The 25,331-nt window shown below is 48.2% G+C and overlaps 1 protein-coding gene across 17 annotated transcripts in view; it reads left to right on the forward strand.

Annotated features, from left to right (window-relative positions):
- Positions 1-25,331, forward strand: part of ARVCF (ARVCF delta catenin family member) — a 309,481-nt gene that overhangs the window by 198,362 nt on the left and 85,788 nt on the right. For all 17 annotated transcript variants that reach the window (XM_060269758.1, XM_035098127.2, XM_035098131.2 and 14 more), the window contains exon 5: positions 8,186-8,369. In XM_060269758.1, the coding sequence (XP_060125741.1) occupies positions 8,186-8,369 (184 nt within the window). The remainder of the gene's footprint in view (positions 1-8,185; positions 8,370-25,331) is intronic.

A 25,331-nucleotide genomic window follows, 5' to 3' on the forward strand; every position in this document is an offset into this window, starting at 1 on the left:
TGGAGCCAGGAATTAGGGAATTTGTGTGTCCCACTTGGCAAAAGGCAGTCCTCTATTTGCAACTCTCTAGTTTAGAGAAAATTCGACTGTGGCCACATTTGCACCATACATTTCAAGCATTACGGTATCACGTGAAGCAGCTTCCCGCCAAGGAATTCTGGGAGCTGTAGTTTGTTATGGGTGGTGGCAGTTGCTACGAGAACCCTGTTCCCACCCACCACCCAAAGCTACCCAGAGTGGTTTAACATCAAGTCCCTCTTCCCAGGAAACTCTACATGCCGTGAGCAGTGTGGTTACCGCTGCTGGCAAATTCACTCGTTTGAACCCTTACGAATCCCACTGCCCCCCAAATCAGCAAAATGCTCCCCTCAGATTCTCACCAGGGATCCAGTCACATACTGGCAGATCCAGGTTGTGCGATCGAGGTTGATCTGGAGGGTCTCGCTCAGCGAACCCATCTGTTGGACGCCCACCTGTCATGGATGGTTCAGCTGGGATTCCTGCAATTCTACAATTCCTACAACTCTACAATTCTATGATTCTGTGAACCCGCTTTCTCCAAATATTGGGCTCTTTCCAACTAGGGAAGTGATTGGGAAATACGCTACAAAGTGTGGGATAACTATTCCTTTGACACGTCATCTAACCTCTCTTCAAATGTGTAAGAGCGAATGTTCATAAAATAGCCAGTGTCATTGAACTGCCCTGCAGACAAACTGGGGTGAATGTTCAATAAACAGGGCATCTAGAACCACCTAAAGCCCGAGTAGGGACCATTTGGCCCTCCAGGTGTTGCTGAACTACAACTCCCATCAGCTGTGGCAAGCAAGGTCAATGGGCAGAATGATGGGAGTTGTAGTTGAACCACTTCCAGTGGGCCACGGGTTCCCCACATATAATGTCAGGCTAAGGAGGAGGCAAGTTCAGGACTGATCCTGCTTATTCTTTTCCCACTAGCCCAGGGGTCCCCAGACTATGGCCCGCGGGTCAGATACGGTCTGAAGGCCTCTTTTATCCGGCCCATGATGACCGTGATGACCCCTACTGCCCACTGCCGCCGTCCACTCTTACCGGCATGGCGGCGCAGCAGCACACTTCCGGGTTGGAAAAAAGCGCCGAAAATCACTTGTGCACATGCGCATGGGCCTCCCCTGACCCAGAAGTGCACCGGAAATGATATTTGCGCGCTTGTGCAAACATCATTTCCTGGTTGGGGGAGGCCCATGCGCATGCGCACAAGCGATTTTCGGTGCTTTTTTCTGACCCGGAAGCGTGCTGCCGCACCTGTAAGAGCGTGTGTGCATGCGCATGGACACACGCTTCTGCGCGCTCCCCTGCCCTCCGGCCCACTGCGCGATTGGTGTGGCGGGCACCGGCCCAAAGCCGGGTAAGTTTGGGGACCCCTGCAGTAGCCACTCTGAGCCACCCTATGTGGCTTTCAAGATGTGCGCTGAGCAGAGCTAATGTGCAGCAAACTGCCCCCCCCCCGTGTAAATGTACACCTAGTCACTGTATCCTATACCCCAAAGCAAGTAAAGGAACATGGATGGCTTGCTGATCAGAAGGTTGGTGGTTCAAATCCACATGAAGATGGTGAGCTCCTGTTGCTCTGTCCCAGCTCCTGCCAACCTAGCAGTTCGAAAGCATGCCAGTGCAAGTGGATAAATAGGCACTGCTGCGGCAGGAAAGTAAATGGCTTTTCCGTGCGCTCTGGTTTCCATCACAGTGTTCTGTTGCGCCAGAAGCGGTTTAGTCCTGCTGGCCACATGACCCGGAAAGCTGTCTGTGGACAAACGCTGGCTCCCTCGGCCTGAAAGCAAGATGAGCACCACACCCCATATAGTTGCCTTTGACTGGACTTAACCGTCCAGGGGTCCTTGACCTTTTTCCTACCCCAAAGCAGGACACAAGCAAAATCCCAGCCTGGATGCGCCAAAGCTGTTTGGCTCAGCTAAATTTAAATGAGCCCCTTTCAGAGGTCACTTTGCAGGGAGGAATGTTTTAAATCACCAAAGATCTGTTAGTCATCTGGGTCTGTTAGGCTATAGCTGAAGTGCCACTTAAGCGCTGGGGAACTGGGAGATAAAATTCCTGCTGGCACAAGCTGCCTACCTAAGAATGGCCCTAAAAGGATTGCAGCCTAAAAGCAAATGCCCTTGGGACGTGTGTGAAGCCACAGACAAGTAGCGAGAAAGGTATCGGCTATAGATTCCAGGGAACCTTTGGCCCAGCAAATGAGTCTCAGCTCCCATCGTCCCTAAGCATGCAGAGTTGGACTCCAGCAACATCTGAAGGACTGAAGGCCCCCCACCCTTGACATAAGTGTCAGCTTGGTCCAACCAGTTTTCTTTCCCTACTGGTTCAGGCAAGGTTTTGGGTTTGGTTGGTTTCCTGGCATACCAATCACAACATTGCATAATCTGTCATAATTATTCCTGACGTCCTCACAGATGCTAAAAACAAGAATGTTGATCCTCAAAATAGGGCTGCCATATTCACATTGAGGCATAGAATCATAGAACTGTAGAACTGGAAGGGACCACGAGGGCAGGAATCTTTTGCCCCACGTAGGGCTCAAACCCATGACCCTGAGATTAAGAGTCTCATGGATTACAAGCAGCTAGCTATGGCTAAACCACAGAGCCTAGGGCAGGCATCCCCAAACTGCGGCCCTCCAGATGTTTTGGCCTACAACTCCCATGATCCCTAGCTAACAGGACCAGTGGTCGGGGAAGATGGGAATTGTAGTCCAAAACATCTGGAGGGCTGAAGTTTGGGGATGCCTGGCCTAGGGCTTGCCGATCAGAAGGTCGGCGGTTCGAATCCCCGCGACGGGGTGAACTTCCGTTGCTTGGTCCCAGCTCCTGCCAACCTAGCAGTTCGAAAGCACGTCAAGGTGCAAGTAGATACAGGTAAATAGGTACCGCTCCAGCGGGAAGGTAAATGGCGTTTCCATGTGCTGCTCTGGTTCACATGACCTGGAAGCTGTCTGCGGACAAACACCGGCTCCCTCAGCCAGTAAAGCAAGATGAGCGCCGGAACCCCAGAGTTGTCCGCGACTTGACTTAACAGTCAGAGGTCCCTTTATCTTTACCTTTAACTATGGTGCATTTAATCGAAAGTGTCAGCACTCACACACTGGAACTCCCTGCCTATTGACAGCAGGCAGGTGCCTTCTCTATAGTCTTTTTTGGTGCCCACTTAAAACATTTGCCTTTAGGCAAGCCTATCCAAATATGTAGAATGCTGACATGTGTTTATGTCTGCTTTTTCACCTGGCGTCAACTATTATTATTTTGTGAAGGTTTTCAGTACTTCGGTTTTTGAACGTAATCCGTTTCGGAAGACCATTCTAGTTCTGAAAAACTCGAAAACTGAGGTGCAAAGGGCGGTCTGCAAATTCAGTGGAGAAAATTGGGGGGGGGGGACTCAGCGGAAGCCGTTCAACTTCTGAGGCGCGTTCGAAAATGGAAGCATTTACTTCCGGGTTGTTGGCGTTTGAAAACCAAAACATTTGGCTTCCCAGATGTTCGAAAAACGAGGTACCACTGTAGTTGATTTTAACTGTTTAGTAGGCAAAAATTGCCAGACTTGCTGTTTTGAAAATGGAAAATACCTGGCAAGTAATGACTTGATATTAGCTTTGGGGAAACGTGAGGCCTTTTGGAAAGGGTAATTTCTGCCTGGCCTGCCCCTAGAAAGTTTTAAGCTGGCGTCTCCGATTAGATTTCCAGTAGGCCACTTAGGTCTCAGGTACATAATTCTGCTGAGAGCTTGCTCCTTTTTTTTGCAGGGCGTGGGTGTCCCTGCAGCATGCTAAGTAAAGAAAAGAGGAATTTCAAAATGGAGAGTTTTCACTTGGGATGCTCATGGGTATTGCTTAGCATTTATATAGCAATTTTAGGGGAGGGGTGGCGTTATTACTTTGCCGTCTCTCCCTCCTTCATCCTGACAGTAACTCTGGGAAGTAGATGATTATTATTGTGCTGTTTTACTGGGGTGGAACCAAGCCTGAGAGAGTGCGACTCTCCCAAGCATCTAATTCGCTTGCTTTCCCTCCCTATTCCAATCTCACTGGAGGCAGTGCATTTAAAGAGTTTACATTTGCAATCTCAATTCCAAGCAACAGCCAAGAATTAAATGGAGATCTGGGAGCAAAGTATAGCCCAGGATCTGCAACGAGAAATGTAGATTAGGCTGGTTGGGAGCCAGTTCTGGCCAGTGGACCAGATCTTTTCTTCTCTACCACTCATGAGTCAAAGGTGACAGGTGGGTGGGGCCACCATTCAATCACCTGATGCCGCAATGACGTCAGATGATGATCGTCGAGACTTCAAAGCACCACGTAGGGCTAGCGAATTGCCCTGAGCTGTGCTTTGAAGCACCGTTGATCAGTAGATGTCCTGGAATGAAGAACTCGAACTCAATTGGTGGTTCCTGCCCAAATCTTTCATGCTCAGATCAGTGTGATGCATAGGCAAAACACGCTTCAGAGGCAAAGCGCTGGTCTAAAGCACGTACACATGGCAACGCAAATAAAGATGGTGATCAAACAATGACACACACACACACACACCCTGCAGCCCTGTTATAAGGGAAAGGGGCTGGCACAACTTATCTTAGCATGTGGTTCAGATCCTCAGACCAGGCAAGCAACCTAATACTTCCCTGAGGAAGCTGAATGAGCCCCCTCTATTCAGGGCATTTCTGTGACATGGGTGATGTCATGTGAGAGGTGGGTGGGACAGGTGGGGGTAACACACACACACACACACACACACACACACACACACACACACACGTAGAAACAGGGTTTGGCAGGGGTGGCACAAGGTGGGGGCGGGTCGCCCCGGGTGTCATCACCCAGGGGAGTGACATTTGGCATGCCGCACGCCCCCGACTCCCACCTACCCAGTTGTGCCGCTTTTTGCCACTCCGTTTTGACAGCCCTGCGCTACCAGGCTGCTGGAGGAGGCAGGCAGGCGGCGAGAGGATGGGAAGGAGGCAGGCGAGCCAAGAAGTGGAAGGAGAGAAGCAAAAGCTCTCTCAACTCAGGACTCAAACCCTGCAAACCCCCCCCCCAAAAAAAGCTTTGGTCAACCCTCCCCTTAAATCAGTTCAACAATTCCTGCCAATGGCAATGGGTGGTTAGTCTTTTTATACTGTGAGTATATTGCAATCTCTTGGGAGTCCAACTAGATTTCAATGTGTGTGGGAGGGGGGTGACAATAAGTTTTCCGCACCGGGTACCTTGCTACACCACTGGGGTTTCGTGGGGAGATCAGAGGAAGTAAAGGACACACAATAGGACCTTCCTCGGGATCTTCTTCCTTGGGCTCTCCCCACCCAGGTGGAGACCTGCCCAGCCCATGGGATCCCTCCACAAGTCATCTGTAGGCCACTCTTCTGGCCTGACCTGGTCAGCTCCCCTTACTCAGGGCCCATGACATCAGGCTTGAATTCATCACCGATCGGTTGGTGGGCAATAAATCCAAGCCTGGTTTCTGCAAAGATTGGCCAAGGGTCAAGTTCCCCATGGAGAACCTGGCCAAGCAGCTGATGCAGCCAAGTCTGGTTTCTGTAGAGATTGCTGGGCAATCAAGTTTTCAGTATGGCCAATCCAGCCGTATGTCTTCCTGCTCCACACCTGATCATATACGATGTCAGGTCTGGGGCAGGTGGGGGCAGTTTGGGGAAAACAGCCTCATGGACCAAACTGGGGACTCATGTCAAGACAAAGTTGGCCCACAGGCTGGAGGTTCCTCATCCTGATTTAAAGGTTCCTCCTGTCGTTCCACACAACAATGCCTAAGGTGGCGAGCAACAAATAAGGTAAAACAACATGGAACAATCCTATGAAAACACAAGCCAGTTGCCATTGGTGACTTAGACGGGGGGGGGGGGGCTAACCTGTGGCTCTTTCCAGAAGTTGTTGAACTACAACTCCCATCACATCAGACTCCTGGCCATGCTGGCTGGGGCTAATGGGAGTTGGAATCGAACAATGTCTGGAGAACCACAGTTTAGCCACGCCTGGCTCAGACCTGCAGAAGGCAAACAAGTCAGGGAGCTTGACAAGAAATTTATTGTCTGTCCTAAAAAAAGAACAGGACAGAGACAGGCCTACCAAGAGTTGGTGTGCATTACAGCTTCTTGATATTTACACCTTTCAGTCCTCCTGTAAGCTTAGAGAAAACTGATGGGCATTTCTTTGCTTATATACAGCAGGAATAAACACAGATTTACAGACCTATGCATTCAAATTCATTGCCTTATATGACTGGGATAAATCACACATGCAGATTGAGCATCCCAGGCGTGGAATGAGATGCAAATAAACAGGAAGGTAATCAAAAACCAAAGAAGGGAACATCGGAAGCTGCCTTATCCCAAGTCAGTCCATTGTGGCCTATCTTGTTCAGTATTGTCTACACTGACTGGCAGCAGCTCTCCGATGCCTCTCCCTGCCCTACCTGGAGGTTCCAGAACTTGAACCTGCGATCTTCTTCGTGCAATATAGATGTTGCACCGTTAAGAAATGGTCCTTCCCCATAACATTTGGAAGAGGGCGAGGGGGAGAGGGAATGAGAGGGGTGGGATGAATTTCAGAACTCACTAGTTCTAAGCACCTTCAACCCAGACTTCAGTTTACCGTAGATTTGTTTTCATTGTTTCGTGAATTAATGTTGCCAACCCTTACGTACATCCCTACTTAAGAGCAGACGTAGGGAATCTTGGTTCTGGGGCCAAATGCCTTTCTGTGTGGCCCTTGGGATTCTTTGCAGGGCACACTACTCATCAACACTGCTTTGTAGCCCTCCTGCAGCACGTTGTTGCTTTCGCCTGTCTGGAAATGTGTCCTTGCACTCCAATAATGCCTCTTGCTTGCCCGGATAGAGGACAGAGAGGGCTGCGTGCAGAAGCTAGCCTATTTTATAAAGCCAACATTTACATATGTGTTGCTCCAACATTTACATATGTGTTGTCACGGTTGCCCGGAATGGAATGCAGCCATCAGAATGAAAAAGGTTCTCCACCTCTGCTCAAGGGGGCTGAACGATATATCGATATATTGTGCAAAACTGGTTTGAAGTTCATATCGTGATATCGGTTTCATCATTTTTGACCTGGCAATATATCACTAATCATGATGGGGTGTGTGTATGTGCTATGCAAAAATCACAATGTAGGAAAAACTGTGAAATCAGTTAGCCAGTGCCTCTACATCAGGCATCCCCAAACTTCGGCCCTCCAGATGTTTTGGACTACAATTCCCATCTTCCCCAACCACAGGTCCTGTTAGCTAGGGATCATGGAAGTTGTAGGCCAAAACATCTGGAGGGCCGCAGTTTGGGGGTGCCTGCTCTACATCCTTATTTCAGACATTGTGATACAGTGGTATCTTGGTTCTCAAACTTAATCCGTTCCGGAAGTCCATTCCAAAACTAAAGCGTTCCAAAACCAAGGTGGGCTTTCCCATGGAAAGTAATGCAAAATCGATTAATCTGTTCCAGACTTTTTAAAACAGCTCCTAAAACAGCAATTTAACATGAATTTTACTATCTAACGAGACCATTGTCCATAAAATGAAAGCAATAAACAATATACTGCAGTCACACAATCAATCCATCAATCAATCGGCGAACTGGGTTCCTCACACTCACAAAGAAAGAGCCGCAAAAACAAAAATGCAAAATAGCGAAAACAGACAGACCTCAGTATAACACTCAGAACGGAAGTGTGGGACTCAAAATGGAGCACATTCGGCTTCCGAAAAAAGTTCACAAACCGGAACACTTGCTTCCAGGTTTGCAGTGTTTGGGTTCCAAGTTGTTTAAGTACCAAGGCGTTTGAGAACCAAGGTACCACTGTATATCATTATATTGCGATGCTTAGCTAGTGGTATATTGCGATGTTGAAAGCCAGGTATCTCCCAGCTCTACTGAACACCTGCCTGGATACTCACACTTGTGCTGTTAGCACAGGTAAGACAGTCTCAAACCAACAGTTAAAGGATCAGAAAGGCAGCAGTCCCAACAAAACAATGAAAGGTTGCTGTTACAAACCATAATCAGTTGAAACAGGGTTTTGGTTTCGCTGTAATGCTTGAACCAGATTGCGCTTGAACAATATTCTCCACAGTCACTTAGCAATGACTCTTTGCTGCCATTTCCTCCTGTTCAAGGCACCCTCTGGAACCTGTCCTCCTACGAGCCCCTCAAAATGGTGATCATTAACCACGGTCTACAGACCCTGACCAACGAAGTGATCATTCCCCATTCCGGCTGGGAGAACGAGCCAAACGAAGACTCGAAGCCTCGAGACGCCGAGTGGACAACCGTCTTCAAGAACACGTCAGGATGTCTGAGGTGAGATTGGTGCGGGGCGATCGCAGCAATTGGATGGGGTGAAGGAAGGTGAAGGAAGCGGGAAGGGAGAATGCTTAGGAATTCGCATTTTGCCCCAAATCTGCATAGGAGCAAAAGGAGGTTGTAATGACACATTTAAAAAAAGACTTGGCACCTGTTACACCTCGAGTTTTCCATTCTACACGTTCAGAAATGTTGTGTTGATAAAACAGAGTCCTGAACGACCTGGATCCAGGTTTCCCTGTAGCACCTGCCTGAGCCTTGATACCCTGGTTTAATCACTAAGGTCACCCCGATGAGCGCTGTTGGCCGTCCCCTGTGTCACAGAGGCCTGACCAGCCTTAAACAGACACCAGCAATTTACTGTTGCCAGTTCCGCTGCTGTACAACACTCAGTCGTCCGGCAGAGATATGGCAGCCACCTTTGCATGGGATCTCCAGGCATCTCCTGAAGACCTTTTCTTCTTCCTTTTATTTGATTTTACAACTCCATTCACATTCATAATAACACAAGATTCTTCCAAATCCCAAGACTCCCCCCCCCCGTGGGTTCTTTAAGTAACTTTTTAGGTAAAGGTAAAGGGATCCCTGACCATTAGGTCCAGTCGTGACCGACTCTGGGGTTGCACGCTCATCTCGCATTATTGGCCAAGGGAGCCGGCGTATAGCTTCCAGGTCATGTGGCCAGCATGACAAAGCCGCTTCTGGCAAACCAGAGCAGCACATGGAAACGCCGTTTACCTTCCCGCTGTAGCGGTTCCTATTTATCTACTTGCATTTTGACGTGCTTTCGAACTGCTAGGTTGGCAGGAGCTGGGACCAAGCAACGGGAACTCACACCGTCACAGGGATCCGAACCGCCGACCTTCTGATCAGCAAGCCCTAGGCTCAGTGGTTTAACCCACAGCGCCACCTGGGTCCCATAAGTAACTTTTTAAACTACGTATTATAAGTCCATCTAATTTACAATTCTCCATTGTATCCAAAATCTGTGTAACATTGCAAGAGCGTTTTAAAACCTGCCAAAGAGTTCCAGTGTTTACAGTGGTCTTTCAAATATAATGTAAATTGCTCCCGTTCTTTGATCCTCCTGGATCCTGAAGACTTTTCATGCAGCCGGCAGGTCTTTGCAGCTGTTTCAGACTTCCTTGATTGGCCAGTCATTGCTTCGGACTGCTTTTAAACGTCTATTATCGTGTGCACATTGCCCTGCACTGCCCTGATAATTTTAGATAAGTACAAGTGTCGTCGTCCCATCCCCCCACTTATAGAGGGTGACATTCCAGGCCCCTGCACACATAACTGAAATCACATAAAGTGAGGAACATGCTCTGAAAAGTCTCCACGCGCCCTTTGTCTCCAGCGCTCACTCTCCTACTCTATCCCCAATCCAGATCAAAATATCTGGAGTTGAAGCTCTGGGTCCGGCTGGAGGCTGCGGCTGCGCTTGTCCGTGCACCAGCTGTTACCTGAGGAGATTGAGCAGCTGAAACAAAGCGCCACTTGTACCTCCTGTCTCTTAGGGGCTTCCTCTGACCTCACTGATGTCCAGTGTGGTGTAGTGGTTAAGAGCGGTAGACTCGTAATCTGGGGAACCGGGTTCGATTCCCCACTCCTCCACATGCAGCTGCTGGGTGACCTTGGGCTAGTCACACTTCTCTGAAGTCTCTCAGCCCCACTCACCTCACAGAGTGTTTGTTGTGGGAGAGGAAGGGAAAGGAGAATGTTAGCCGCTTCGAGACTCCTTAGGGTAGTGATAAAGTGGGATATCAAATCCAAACTCTTCTTCTTCTTCTTCTTCTTCTTCTTCTTCTTCTTCTTCTTCTTCTTCTTCTTCTTCTTCTTCTTCTTCTTCTTCTTCTTCTTCTTCTCTTTGGGTCTCCTCACAAGTCACAGCAACTCTCCAGCTCTCTCCCGCCATTTCCGGGTTTGAATGAAATTATTTTCTTGTTTCCCGGTGCTGCCTGTATACGCAGTCATGTGTGAGAGGGGGGTTGGGGTTGTTGTGACGTGGGGTTTGTGATTTCAGCTCTCTTGACATAATATGCTGGAGACAGTTCTCTAGTAACACTTCTTTATTAAAGCAAACAAGACTAAGCTCTGAGGAGAGGAAAGCTACATTGAACGGACGGGGGACTAGCTAGAAAGGGATACATTTTTGGAGGAACAATATCAGGCAATCACAGTGCTGCCTTTTGGAGGAAACCAGCAAGACAGAGGATCCAAATACAGCAGCTTAAATGAATAGTAGCTGCAGGGCTCAGCAAACTTTTTCAGCAGGGGGCCGGTCCACTGTCCCTCAGACCTTGTGGGGGGCCGGACTATATTTTGAAAAAAATATGAATGAATTCCTATGTCCCACAAATAACCCAGAGATGCATTTTAAATAAAAGGACACATTCTACCCATGTAAAAACATGCTGATTCCCGGACCATCCGCGGGCCGGATTTAGAAGGCGATTGGGCCGCATCCGGCCCCCGGGCCTTAGTTTGGGGACCCTGTTCTGGAACCAAAAGGCAGTTACTGTACTTTACCCTAATGCAAATACAGACAATAGTAATACAGATATAAAATCCTTTGACTCAATACACAACAGGGGTGATGCCTGTACAGTGGTACCTCGGTTTATGAACACAATTGGTTCCGGAAGTCTGTTCATAAACTGAAGCGAACTTTCCCATTGAAAGTAATGGAAAGTGGATTAATCCGTTCCAGACGGGTCCGCGGAGTACTCAACCTGAAGTGTACTTAACCCGAAGCATGGGTGTAATTGGTTCTGGAAGTCTGTTCATAAACTGAAGCGTTCATAAACTGAAGCAAACTTTCCCATTGAAAGTAATGGAAAGTGAATTAATCCGTTCCAGATGGGTCCGCGGCGTTCATAAACCGGAAATTCATAAAGCAAGGTGTTCATAAACTAAGGTTCCACTGTACTTTTACAAATAAAAGCAGTACATTATTAAATTTCTACCCCTGCCTTCCAGAGAAGCCCAGACGGAATGTGTGCAAAACATTTGCCTACGTTTTTGAAGTCCTGCCTCTCCATGTGTGCCGTTTTTAGGTTAGGTCAGTTTTTATGGGTGATGTGTCAGGAGCTGCTCGCGCAGTGGGGCAGAGCCACAGTGAAAGCTTGCTGGCAGTGGGGTCAAGGCAGCCGTGAAGTCAGGGTGCTCGGATGCCCTGGAGGTGTCGATTCTCCCCACTGCGCTCTGTGCCATTGCTGATTGGAACTGTTGAGACTTGCCCCACCATGTCTGGAACAGAGTGGACTTCTTCAGTGGCTAGCTAAGGGTACTTTATTTCATTGGTGACTGCATTTATATCCCACTTTTTTTCCTCCAAGGAGCTCAAGGTGAAGAACCTGGTTCTCTCTTTCCTCCTTTAATCTCCACAGCAACCCTGTGAGGTAGGTTAGGCCAGGCATAGGCAACCTTGGCTCTCCAGATGTTTTGGAACTACAACTCCCATGATCCCTAGCTAACAGAGCCAGTGGTCAGGGATCATGGGAGTTGCGGTTCCAAAACATCTGGAGAGCCAGAGTTAGGCCGAGAGGAGGCACTGACTAGCCCAAGGTCATGGCCTTGTGGCCAAGTGGAAATTTGAATCCTAGATCATGATGTTTCATACAGGAATTCACAAAAATCTTATTCCCCAGGCATCAGGAAACAGACCTGTCTTTTCCTTATCTGTAGCATTTCTTTGCAGGTGCAGGATAGCGTCTCAGCACAAGAGAGTAAATATTGGCCGACCTCATTTCCAGGCTCCCCTTGTGTTTTTTTAAATTTTGCCTTCCTGACCAAAAAGCATCCCATGTGATTCTCTTGGGCTCCCAGAACTCAAATTTAGGCATCTTCTAATAACAGAGACTTCTAAATGCTGCTGGAGCAGTGGTGAATTTGTGAGTGATCATCCACGCAAGAAAAACAAAGGATGAATGTTTATTTTTAGACTTCCTCGAATGGAGATAAGTTTCCGAAAAACGCACTTACATCGGCTCAAACTTAATCACGACGGTTGAGGATCATCTTGTGGATCTTAGGATGGGGCAGAGGTCGGCAGGCTGATGCTGTCTCCTCCATGCCAATTTATATTTTGATTAATAAATCATTTATTCCTTTCGAATGAAGTGCTCGGTGTGACTTGCAACAAATCTTAAAGGGAAACGCAAGAGAATAAGGCTGCAATCGCAGCCCCCTTACTTGAGAGTAAACCCTGTTGAATCCATTTGTGCTTCCTTCTAAGCACACGTGGTAAAAAAAAAAAAAGTTGGAACAGCAGATAAAAGCTTGTTCTCCTATGTGTCCCTTCCCTTATATCAGGAATAGGGAACCTCTGGGCCTCCCGATGTTCTTGAACTAAAATTGCCATTATTCCTGGCCATTGGCCATGCTGGCTGAGACTACAGTGGTACCTCGCAAGACGAATGCCCTGCAAGACGAATTTTTCGCAAGACGAATGCATCTTGCGATCTGATTAATTTCGTTTGGCGAATAAATTCATCTTGCGAATCGCAGTTTCCCATAGGAATGCATTGAAATTTAATTAATGCGTTCCTATGGGCAAAAAAAGAGATTTCAATGCACTGCTATGGGAAAGCGCGATTCGCATGACAATTTTTTCGCAAAACAAATTGACTCGCGGAACGAATTAAATTCGTCTTGCGAGGCATCACTATAATAGGAGTTGGGCCCCATCCACACTATAAATTTAAAGCAGTACCATACCACTTTAACAGTTGTGGCTTACCCAAAAGAATCCTGTTAAGGGTGCTGAGAGTTGTTCGGAGACCCCCTCTTCCCATCACAGAGCTACAGTTCCCAGAGTTCCTTGTGAAGAGGATTCTATTGTTAAACCACTCTGGGAATTGTAGCAGTAGGAGCATGAACAAGGGGTCTCCTGACGACTCTCAGCACCCTTGACAAACTACAGCTTCCCCAAACCCCTCTGCCCAGGGAACACTGGGAGCTGTAGCCCCGGGAGGGGAACAGCACCCTTACCAAACTCCATTTCCTGAGATTCTTCGGGTGGCTGTTTAAAATGGTATGATACTGTTTGAAATGGCTCATTGGAGCCCAACACCATCTGAAGGGCCCATGTCTTAAGTATTCTGTAGATAGCCTTGAAGATGGAACTTTTAGCAAGTTAGGGGAAGAGTAATTTTTGGAGTCATGTGAATAATAATAATAATAATAATAATAATAATAATAATAATAATTTATTATTTATACCCCACCCATCTGGCTGGGTTTCCTCAGGCACTCTCAGTGACTCCCAACAGAATATTAATAATAATTTAAAAAGCCAGAAAACATCAAACATTAAAAACTTCCCTAAACAGGGCTGCCTTCAGATGTCTTCTAAAAGCCAGATAGTTGTTCATTTCCTTGGCATCTGATGGGGGGGGGATGTTCCACAGGGCAGGCACCACTACCAAGAAGACCCTCTGTCTGGTTCCCTGTAGCCTCACTTCTCGCAGGGAGGGAACCCCCAAAAGACCCTCAGAGCTGGACCTCAGTGTCCGGGCAGAACGATGGGGGTGGAGATGCTCCTCGAGGCTGTTTAGGGCTTTAAAGGTCAGCACCAACACTTTGAATTGTGCTCAGAAACGTACTGGGAGCCAATGTAGGTCTTTCAGGACTGGTGTTATATGGTCTCGGCGGCCACTCCCAGTCACCAGTCTAGCTGGAAACTTTCTCATTGCTGCTTGATGCCCATTGGGGCTCAGAGAGCAAAAGCCTGGAAGACCAACAGTAGGTGGCACAAGAGCAAATGAGCAACAGAACTACCCATTGATTGATTGTAAGTAAAAAGGCAGGCAGGTGGGTATTGGCTGAGGACAGGGTGAGGTTGGTAGGGCACTGCTTCAGCTGGACCATGATGGTCCAGCCTCCACTCAGTTTTCTAATGCAGATATGGCAATGGGCTGTCTAGGCTTTCGTGATGTCAAGGATCGACACCTGCGAGGCTTTCAATGCCTCCCTTAATACTGGCTAAACGGAACTTGCACTCCCAACAAAGTGTCCTATTTGGGGCATCACGTCACACCTTCCTAAACGGAGAAGTTGCTAGCACAGCAAGTCTTTTTTGAGATTTAGACTCTGTGCATCCATGATATCATGGGCGCATCACTCCAAGGCAAAGAAACGTTAGCCTGGAGACAGCTCGGAGGCTTGCTGGTACCTAGAAATGATTTATGCAGCAGCTATTTCTTAGTACAGCACATAAATAGAACAGCACCATTCGCCTGCAAACCAGCTGCTTCTTGCATCCATTGGCAGTTTCTTTGAAATTAACGGTAGAGCCGGCCCTGGGAGATGGTACATTGGTGGGATTGTCCACAGGTGAGCAAGATTTCTCTGAGCAGCTGGTGAGATCTGGGAGAGTTAGGTTTTTAGCATTTCCAGGGCCTGGGAAGCTTTCGCCATAAAGCAAAAGTCCATAAAAAGCCAAAGTGTTGTCAGTTGTTGTTGTTTTTGGCCGTGCTTCGAAATCGTTCGGTTTTTACGGCGAGGGCTAATAAGTTCGTTCAAAGCTAATGAAAGGAGCTGCGTTGCGCCTTACAGAGCGCTGGAGTGCTCTTCAGCGCCGTTGCTGATGATTAATGTGGACCTCCAGAATGTTTCCTTCATTTCCATTCCTTGGGCTTGCGGTCTCCGCATTGCACTCTGCTGTTCCCCGGAGAGCCACTTTCTAAATGCAGAAAGTAATGAAAAGTGGTGTGAGAGGCCTCGTTACTGAAATGATCATCGGTCCCGGAAGAGAGACGGGGCCTTTTGAGTGGGGTCCAGGCACAGCCATTTATTTATTTGTTTGTTTTATTAACATGCACCCTCCCCCCCCCGCCGCCCTTCCCTCATCATCACAGTGCAAGACCTTATTAGATGTGGCAGGGCGAAAAGGTTTATATGGGAATGGGCATTAGATTCTCCCGGATGCCGCAGAAATATTAAGCTGATCATTAATAGGTTGGCTTAATCTACACTGCGGTATTTCTTTCCCTGCCCTCCCATCAACAGGGCACCTCGGTGGTTATGGTCTAAGCATAGAATTTCCCTTGTGCTGCAAACAATCTTTGGCTTTCTGTTCGGAAAGACCACCCCCCAGCCCAAAACACAAAAGGGGTGGGTAGTTCAGCAGAATTTACTTTTCTGTTAACGTGGGGCTTTGGGGGTTGTTACAACCGCAGAGGTCTTTGGTTTCTTGAATTTGATGCGAAGGTCTAGTGTGAGGAATAACACGTTGCTTTCAAATACGCGTGCTTGGCGCTGAATGTGGAGCTGCAAATCTAGGCAGGTTTGCATGTTGTCTCGTAAGGATTAGAAAGAAACCTCGTGTTTGTCCGGAGAATGAATTGGGCCATTTGAACATTCCAGGGGTGAGGGACTTCAAGGCCTTGGGCCGAATGCGGACCTCCAGACCTCTCGCCATGGCCCTCGGTCTGCCATACCGTCACTGACTCTGCTCTGTTGCTTTGTAGTTCACACACAGCAGTGGGCAAGGTGTGACACAAAATAAATGTCTTTGCGTGCCGAGGTACCAAGACATCCCCCCCAATAACTCACACCTCACACAATATTTTAAGTTTAAGGTTTGGGGCATTAATTTGGCCACAACTTTATTTAAATACAACTGAATGTGAGTGGTTGCTTAGGCATTGGTTCTTGCCATCTGTCCCCCGCCTGGGACAGATCTGACTCCCACTAGCCTAGTAGGGGAGCCAGTAGGTAAGTACCCTTCCGGGGAGAGATCGGGGCAGGGGCCACGCCCTTGACCTCACCCCTCAGGTGCTCCCCGAGGCTCATCCGTGGCCCTCGCTCCTACCGGGGATACACGGACTACATGTATAGCCCCAGGATTCCTTTAAAGGAATACCCCTAAAGGCAGCAGCAACCATGAAGGGCAGGCCCAAGCAAAATCCGTACCCCTCAACCATCCAATTTGAACCAATGCCTAACCGCCAACCTTACAAAGTTGTGACTTATTGCAGCGTAGTAGGCAAAAACCACCTGGCACCAGCCAATAAGCCAAGTGGCAAAATTCCTACCAGGCCCCTGATCCAAAACAGGCAACCCCATGAAAGGCGCAGCAAGGTCAATGCAAAAACACCTAATATTAGAGGAGGGCAGGCGGGCGGGAGATTCGTTGCGAGCAGCCAAAGTGGAACTGAAAGCTGCTCTCTAAGCATGTATAGGGTAAGGCTGTCAATCAATCATTTGCTACAAGCAAATTTCCCCAGCAACAGCACACCCACCAATCACACATGTGGCCATCCAAACTGACCCGTCTCTCCCACCCTGGGATGTCTTGTTAACCCTTCCGCAACCCATGTTCTCCTTTAGGGGGAGAACCTGCTTTGGACAATGTTGCTTCTCCTCTGTTCCCCTATGATTCCCCCATAAAAACAGCAGAAAGAACTGCATGCTCATATAACCGCCCCAAATTTCATCACTTCCCTCCCACAATTTTCTGAGTTAAGAGAGCTGCAAATGGATTCCCCCTCCCCACCCCCTGAAATCAAATAACACAGAAATGAGCACTAAACAGATTCGATTACTTTTCCGGAAGTGGCTTTCACTTTGCGTGAAAGCTCAGATATAATGTGTAAATGAACAGTTAGGGAAAGGTCGGAGAAATGGAATCAACTGCCACGCGAGTGCAGCCCTTGTTCCTACATGTGAATGGGCTCTTCCCCATCGCTGGGATCTTGGGTTCACCCGAATTCAATCGGCTGGGCCTCATTCCACCTTTCTGGAAAATGGGAACAGTTTCTCCATTCCCTCGTGCTTTGGTTTGCAAACACAGGCTACTGTTGCCTGCGAGGGCTTGAGATTATTAAGTCTGTTGATGCTGATGGCGGCCTGGTGCGATAAAATAAACCACTCTGTCTGCTGTGCGACACAAAGCCTGCCACCAGCATGGCAAACACCAACAGAGAATAAATTTTGCAGCCATCTGTCTGACTGGCTTGTGTGTTACGTTTCCCTTTTTACCATTTCTGGCATGGAGGGTAGACCCAGGAATCCAATCTTTGATGAATGACACTAACTTCAAATTACAGAACATGCTCCACCTTTTTATTAAAAAAAACCTGACATGTTTTGATTTGTTCCTTTTCTCCTCCTTGATTTCTCTCCCACTGGAGGGATGCAATCTCAATGGAAGGGACTGCACTAATTTTATTGCACCAGGGAAGGTGTTGGGGGAGGGGAGGGGAGAGAGAAGAATAGGTCTGATTGTTCGGAATTGCGGAATTTTAAAATAACTTGGATCTCGGCAGTGCCAGCTCACAGCACGTCTGTTCCACAATCACAGATACTTTTCATTTCAAATTATTGTCATTTTATTTCCGTTGCAATGTTAACAAAATTTGCCCAACAAGTCGTGGCACATGGGCAGCGCTGTGCAAATTAGCTGGATGTGCTCTCTCTCTCTCTCTCTCTCTCTCTCTCTCTCTCTCTCTCTCTCTCTCTCTCTTAGCTAGGGCAAAAGGACCCAAGCCACACGGGATCTTAAATGTATGAATACATTTCTTTATCTGATCCCGGTCAGAGCAATGGCACAAAGGGAGGCTGTTTAAAACCTCAGTCCCAACAAAAACGGCGGGTGTTTGCCCCGGGAGGGAATCTCCCACTCGCTTTGTATTTATTTATTGTCCTGGGCTGCGTGTGTGCTTTGATACCCTGGGAAGAGGGATTGTGATTGTTAAACCACTCTGGGAATTGTAGTTCTGTGAGGGGAATAGGGGGCCTCCTAACAACTTGCAGCACTCTTAACAAACTACACTTCCCGGGATTCTTTGCCCGGGGGGGGGGCACAACTGTTTGGAAGTTGTATCATAGTTGTAAGGGTGGCTCCCTGTAGGGAGCCCCCATCATCCTAACGTCCACCTCGCCAAGCACAGGGAGCAGCAGTGGGTCTGAAGCAGCCAGGGGGGAGGGGGAAGACTCGGAGGAAGAGAGAAGCCAGCGTGCGGAACGATGGGAAAGCTCAGGGGAGGAGAGATGTAGGCAAGGGCTCAAGGATGCTGGACAGGGAGGAGACTGAGAGGGCATCGCTCCTTCCGGCGCAAGAGTTAAGGAGAGCACCGCGACGCAGGTCAAGGGGGAGGCGTTTTGGGGTGCCCTGACTACTTTGCTGGCGTAAGAACAGACGTACGCCATTGCCGGATTCTGATTCGGAATGAGAGGTCATGTTTTAAGCGGTCTCTGCACTGTAAATATCTTGCACCATAAAAGTCTTTAAAGACAAACTGGACTCAAGTGGAGTTACTCTAGAGTAGCCACGACGACCCTCTGACAATAGTGATTTAAATATATAGATAATTCCAGTTCGCTCCTTATTTTCGAGTCAGCCTCCTCATTTCACACCCTCTTGGATACATGAATGGATCGGAATGCTGATCTATGGATTAAGCTGCATAATCAATTGAGAAAACTGCACATGGATCCGTACTTACAAGGAGGTCTAAGGGCTGCCTCTTTCTTTTCTTTTCTTTCTTTACTTCCTTCCTTTCTTCCCCTTTCTTTCTTTCTTTCTTTCTCCTTTTAAACGTTTTAAGTTGCCTAGAGCAGCTTTGTGGCCGTGCGACAAAAAATCTCTTTAAAAATTCTTCCGGGAAGTAGATAACAGCATCATGTGGTCTCTTCCTGGGGAATTGTATGGAGAGGCGGGTGGAATGCCCCCACACCCATGTCCTTATGGGGATTCCTTTAAAAGTTCCAAGAATTCTTTGGGGGAAGCCACGACTTGTTAAAGTCGTATCTCTGAGCTTTACATGTATTGTGTGGATGTGGCCTAAAACATGTTTTTCTTTTATGCTTGCGGCAGAAGTCCTCTCAGTGTAAAACCAGACACAGCATCCTTAATAAAAGCCAGTAAAATTAAAAGATGCAACCAACCCAAAACAGAATTACCCGAACACAGGTTAAAAATACCCATGACTGGACTCATCTCTGCCTCTTGGCCTCCCTCATCCCACTATCCCATTTCAGCTTCTTCCTCTGATTCTGAACCACTCTCTGCCACAGATTCTCCCAGCTCACTAAGCCCTGTTGCCCCTTCAGCTTCAGACATCTCCTCCGCCCAGTCTTCCAGACCCTCCAAGTGTCCCTATTTTCCAGGGACATCCCTGATTTAGAGAAGCCATCCCGGTTTCTGATTTGATCCTGGAATGTCCCACTTTTCCTTAGGATGTCCTTATTTTCATTGGGGAAATGTTGGAGGGTATGGAGTTATCTGATCCCCTAGCCGTCTGAAGGCAATCCTGTATAGTTTTTATGTTTAATGTTTTATTATGTTTTTATATATGTTGGAAGCTGCCCAGAGTGACTGGGGCAACCCAGTAAGATGTGTGGGATATAAATAGTAAAATTATCATTATGGATTGGGACATCCCTAATTTTCATCAGAGAAATGCTGGAGAGTTTGGCTCCTCTCCATTTTCTCCTTCTTGCCACTCATTGTTCTCCTACCACAGGCATCCCCAAACTGCGGCCCTCCAGATGTTTTGGCCTACAACTCCCATAATCCCTAGCTAAGAGGACCAGTGTTCAGGGATGATGGGAATTGTAGTCCAAAACATCTGGAGGGCTGAAGTTTGGGGGTGCCTGTCCTACCACCACTACCCAGGCTCTGAGCCTTCTCCCCTTGGTGGTTCCTCAATTGGTTTGTCCCACCATTCTTCTGCATCGAACCAGTCTGTGGCACCTACCTAGAGATGCTGGGGATGAGCCTGGGGCCTTCTGCATGCAAAGCAGGTGTTCTTCCACTGAGCGACGGCACTCTCTGGCAGAAGGCTTCTGTACCGATCTGAGACGACAGCTCCCATTGTGTTCTTCTGTGCCTTTATCAGACATAACTTTGCCCTACAAGCCAGTGCCTCTGTTGTGGTCAGCTTCATCCATGTGCCTCGGGCTGTGTGCCAGGACAGAGACCGTGCTTTGCCTGCTAGGGTCCGGGGTTCGAGCCTTGCCACGTCAAGGATCTCAAGTAGCAGGGCTTGGGGGGAGGGATTCACCCTCAGACCATGGAGCACCACTGCTGGTCAGAGGAAACTGTGACAATGTCTCGGTGTCAGTGCTGAAACAGAAGGTGGGAGTCTAGAGGGGTGGAGGTGGAATATAACTGTGTCAAAATGAGCGAGCCACGGTCCCTGCTTGCCTATTAATCATGATTAATGTACAGCATTTCTCCAAAGAAAAGTGTTTGGGAATTAGAGCTTTCAGAATGAATTACTCTGCAAGCTTTCTCCCTCTCTCTCTCTTCCCCCATCTTTCAGGCGTGATAATAGCACACGGTAACAGCCGCAACATATATCCTCTTCTGCCTCCTCCCTTGCAAATCCTCCCCCTGGCGCGAGGTAAGGGCTGGTCTCCAGACTGACAGGGGGAGGACGGGGAGTGAAGCAATAAATCTTAGATTTTGAGGAAGAGAGCTGGCTGGGTGAGCGTCTCCTGATTTAGCTTGTCTGGTGAAGAGAAAAGGCATAGCCTGTGTGCTTGTGTGCTTCTTCAAACTTTGCCAGGAGAAATCTCGGGTTTATATTCCCGCTTCAAAGCAAAGGCAGATCAGGGAGAAAAGTACTCGGAGTGCCGAGGGCTTTATTTAAATGGCATGAAAATTTAAACAGGTTAAAATGAAGGGTGTGCAGGAGCTCTTTTCAGCCAGAGGGCCGCATTCCTTGTTCTGAGGGCCGCATAGTAGTTGCGGCCAGGTCAAGAGTTACTCAGACCCCGGAGATTTCAGGGCCAAAATCTGAGTCCTTGATGATGTCGCAGAGGGGAGGCCCCAGTGATGTCATTATTATGACATCATTATGTTTTAATATGTGTTGGAAGCTGCCCAGAGTGGCTGGGGCAACCCAGCCAGATGGGTGGGGTAATAATAATAATAATAATAATAATAATAATAATAATAATAATAATAATAATATTCACAACACATGAAACATTAGCCACAATCGCTGAGAGCATGGCCTTCAAATGAAAAAGATGAAGTCTAATAAATGAGCAAATGTGTCACTGGCTGGAAATTAAGGTAGAAACTTTAGCTAAAGGGACCTATGTTTTGGGAGGCCTGAAGCCTGAACTGTTATGAAGGGCCAGCAATGAGGTCTGAGTGACCACTGTTATCTTCTTCAATGGGGTTGTTTACAACAACCTTTACAACATCTGTGCTATTGACTCTCAAACTTCAGGATTGTTGAAAGACTTACAACGAAATATATTAATCTATGTGAGTCACGCAACCCAGATTGTGTCTGCTAAACCCACTTTTAAGACTCAATGTGGGCTGAAGTCGCTTTGGGGGCCCCTCTGGAATTAGGGGCCCTGAAGCTTAAGCTTCATTAGTTTCATAGCAGACCGGCCCCTTGGGATCCTTCCTTCTCATCTGTTTATGGAGCCTGGGTAGGGAAGGTGCTCTCGCCCACCTGGAGATTCAAGCCCTCTCCGTTGCCACCTGGGGGTTTGTGTAGCATGCAAACATGCAGACATCAGGTCAATCTTGAGGGTCTGACAGCCGGGCTGGGAAAGCTCAGGTTCAGGGGCAGATAGAATTATAGAATCATAAAATTGTAGTCTTGGAAGGGACTCTAAGGATCAATTCTGTGTCCAGGGCAGCTGTCTACCAGCTCCATCTAGTGTGCAGACTGAGACCTTACCTGCCCTCAAACTGTCTCACCAGAATAGTGCATGCTCTGGTTATCTCCCGCTTGGACTACTGCAATGCGCTCTGCATGGGGCTACCCTTGAAGGTGACCCAGAAACTACAATTATTATTTTTTTATAAATATTTTTATTAAGTTTTTTGCATACATTCCATACATCATTTAATATTCATTCACATCTTATACAATCTTTTTGGACTTCCCTCAGCCACGTCTAAAGATTTCCAATCTTCCTAACTTCTTGTATTCCATAATTCACTATTACTTTTAAAAAAATCACCAATTTTTTACTTTATAACTTTTTCCTGTATTATTTCATATAATTCTCCTTATAAAACTTCTTGTGAACCTACAAGCGTAATTTTTTGTTTACAATTGCCTTTCAAATATTTCTCAAATTTAGTCCAATCCTTCAAGAACCTCTGGTCCTGTTGGTTTCGAATTCTCCCTGTCATCTTATCCAGTTCTGCCTAGTCCATTAACTTCGTCTGCCATTCTTCTATTGTCGGTAATTCTTCTTGTTTCCATTACTGACAGGGCCGGCACATCCATTAAGGTGAACTAGGCAGTTGCCTAGGGCACCAAAATGGAGGGGGCGCTGGCCAGCCTGCTGGGGGGGGGGGGAAGGAAGCCTGCTCTTGCGAGAGGCGGCGGCGAGATGAGTGCCCCGAAAGGCAAGCGGGTGGCGAGGGAGGGCTCCGTCTGGGCCAATTTCCCTCCCCCCGCCCCACAGTGAGCCGGGGAGAAGGGAGACGCGGCCGCCCCTGCGAGAGGTGGCGACAGGATCAGCACCCCGAAAGCGCTCCTTTTGGGGCGCTCATCCTGCTGCCGCCTCTCGCAAGAGCAGGCTTCCTCCCCCCTCTTTTTCTCTCTCCCTTCTCTCTCTCTCTCTCTCTCTCTCTCTTACACACTCCTTCCTTCCTTCCTTCCTTCCTTCCTTCCTTCCTTCCTTCCTTCCTTCCTTCCTTCTTTCCTTCCTTCCTTCTCTCTTCCCTCCCTCTCTCTCACTATTTCCCTCTCACCCCTCCTCCCTCCCTCCCTCCCTCCCGCCCTTACACACACACTATCACTCTCTCTCTTTCCCTCTCACCCCCTGGGAGGCGCCAGAAGGTGATCTCGCCTAGGGCGCAAAAAAAACCCTAGCACCGGCCCTGAGTACTGACCCAGAAACTACAATTAATCCAGAATGCAGCAGCTTGACTAGTGACTGGGAGTGGACACCTATATTGGCTCCCAGTATGTTTCCAAGCACAATTCAAAGTGTTAGTGCTGACCTTTAAAGCCCTAAACGACCTCAGCCCAGTATACCTGAAGGAGCATCTCCACCCCCATTGTTCAGGCCCAGTGCCAAGGGCCTTCTGGTGGTTCCCTCCCTGCGAGAAGTGAGGTTACAGGGAACCAGGCAGAGGGCCTTCTCGGTGGTGGCACCCGCCCTGTGGAACACCCTCCTATTAGATGTCAAGGAAATAAAAAACTCTCTGAGTTTTAGAAAACATCTGAAGGCAGCCCTGTTTAGGGAAGTTTTAAATGTTTGACGTTTTATCAGGTTTTAATATTCTATTGGGAGCCGCCCAGAGTGTTTGGGGAGACCCAGCCAAAATATAAATACCAGTATGATGTTGTTGTTGTTGTTATCTAGTGCAACCAATATGCAACTGTCCCATATGGGGATCAAACTTGCAACCTTGGCATTATCAGCACCATGCTCCAACCAACTGAGCTACGTGGGCCTCTGTATTTAGCCCTTGGGACCCCTCCCTAAGCCTCATCTCTCACTGATCCTGCTCCATGTGTGCTTTCTTGTAAGTGTCCTAAGAGGGCCACCTATTTTTGACTGAGAGTAGTCTGCATAGGAGCCTCTTGATGGAATGTAGCCTGCTGGCCAAAGACAACTTCCCCATCTGCCACTCTGCATCCTTTTGCCTCTGGCTGCACCATCCCTGACACGCACACCACAAAGATTGTCCCATGAGAGGATATGTGCTTTGCAGGAGAAAATGTATATATATCCCCCAAGCCTGCAGCAGAGGGTGGCGGTGGGGAGGGGTGCGTTTTTCCCACCCAGCAACGCAGGTTGAATGAGCTGGTGCTTCTCAGGAGCCCTAGTAAAGGAGGCTGAGCTGGAGGAGATTCTTAATTAGCTCCCAGATCCTGGATGGGATCAGGGCATATGGCTTTCCCCAGGCTTATATCATGAGCAAGGAAGTATAATTCCTGCCACTGTTGGAATCGTTCAAGTTCAGGCTGACGGCGCCTGATGTTTAGTTTGTAATAGCGATACATTATGCATTGCCTTTTTTAAACTGCAGTGTCACAGCCCGAGCCCATGTGCCCCTTTTATGCTGCACAACCTGACTCCCAGATGCAGATTTAAAAGCCACCCTGCGGCTCGTCACCTTCTGGCATCCCCTTGGAAGTGAACGCAAGCCCCTTACCTCTTGGTCTCTAAATGCAAATGGCCCGCTGGCAAGGGCCTCTGCCCCCAGGATTTCATAAAAACCCTGAACGGTGTCCAAACTCCATTGCTATCTAGTTGTCTCACCTCTGGCAAAGGACCGTGTCTTTAACCCTTTTATCTGCTTCCAATCTTATGGCTTGCATTTGCATGTGCCAATTCAGTTTGGAACTCACGCACCTCAGGGCATTCATGGCATAAGTATAGCAATGCCACAATTTCTGGAAAGCACAGGAGGGGAGACGGCTCTTGTGCTCGGGATTCCCACAGGCATCTGCTGGACCACTATGAATACAGGATGTTGGGTTAGATCCAGCAGGTTCTTCCTATGCTCTCGTACTCTGCAGGGTTTCAGACATTCGTCTCTCACAGAGTTGTAGAGTTGGAAGGAACCCCGAGGGTCATCTGTTCAACCCCCTGCAATGCAGGGATCTCAGCTAAAGCACCCATGACAGATGGCCATCCAACCTCTTCCAAGGAAGGAGAGTCCATCACCTCTTATGGGAGTCCATTCCACTGTTAAGCAGCTCTTACTGTCAGAAAGTTCTTCCTGATGTTTAGTCGGAATCTCTTTTCTTACAACTTTAATCCATCGCTTTGGGTCCTGGCCTCCAGAGCAGGAGAAAGCAAGCTTGTTCCATCTTCCATGTGACAGCCCTTGAGATATTTGAAGATGGCTGCCGAGCGCTTGCGGAACACCGTGAAGCCGCCGCACGCCAGTGGCACCCCGGACTGCGCATTTGTGGGCGGAGGCGAGGGGTGGGCCAGGGAGGCCGAGTGTCTGTCACCCCCCCCCATGGCGTCGCTCGGGGCGGGCCACCACCCCCGCTTGCTCCACCC

This window comes from Zootoca vivipara, chromosome 17 (genome assembly GCF_963506605.1).
Source record: "Zootoca vivipara chromosome 17, rZooViv1.1, whole genome shotgun sequence".
NCBI classification, from domain to species: domain Eukaryota; kingdom Metazoa; phylum Chordata; class Lepidosauria; order Squamata; family Lacertidae; genus Zootoca; species Zootoca vivipara.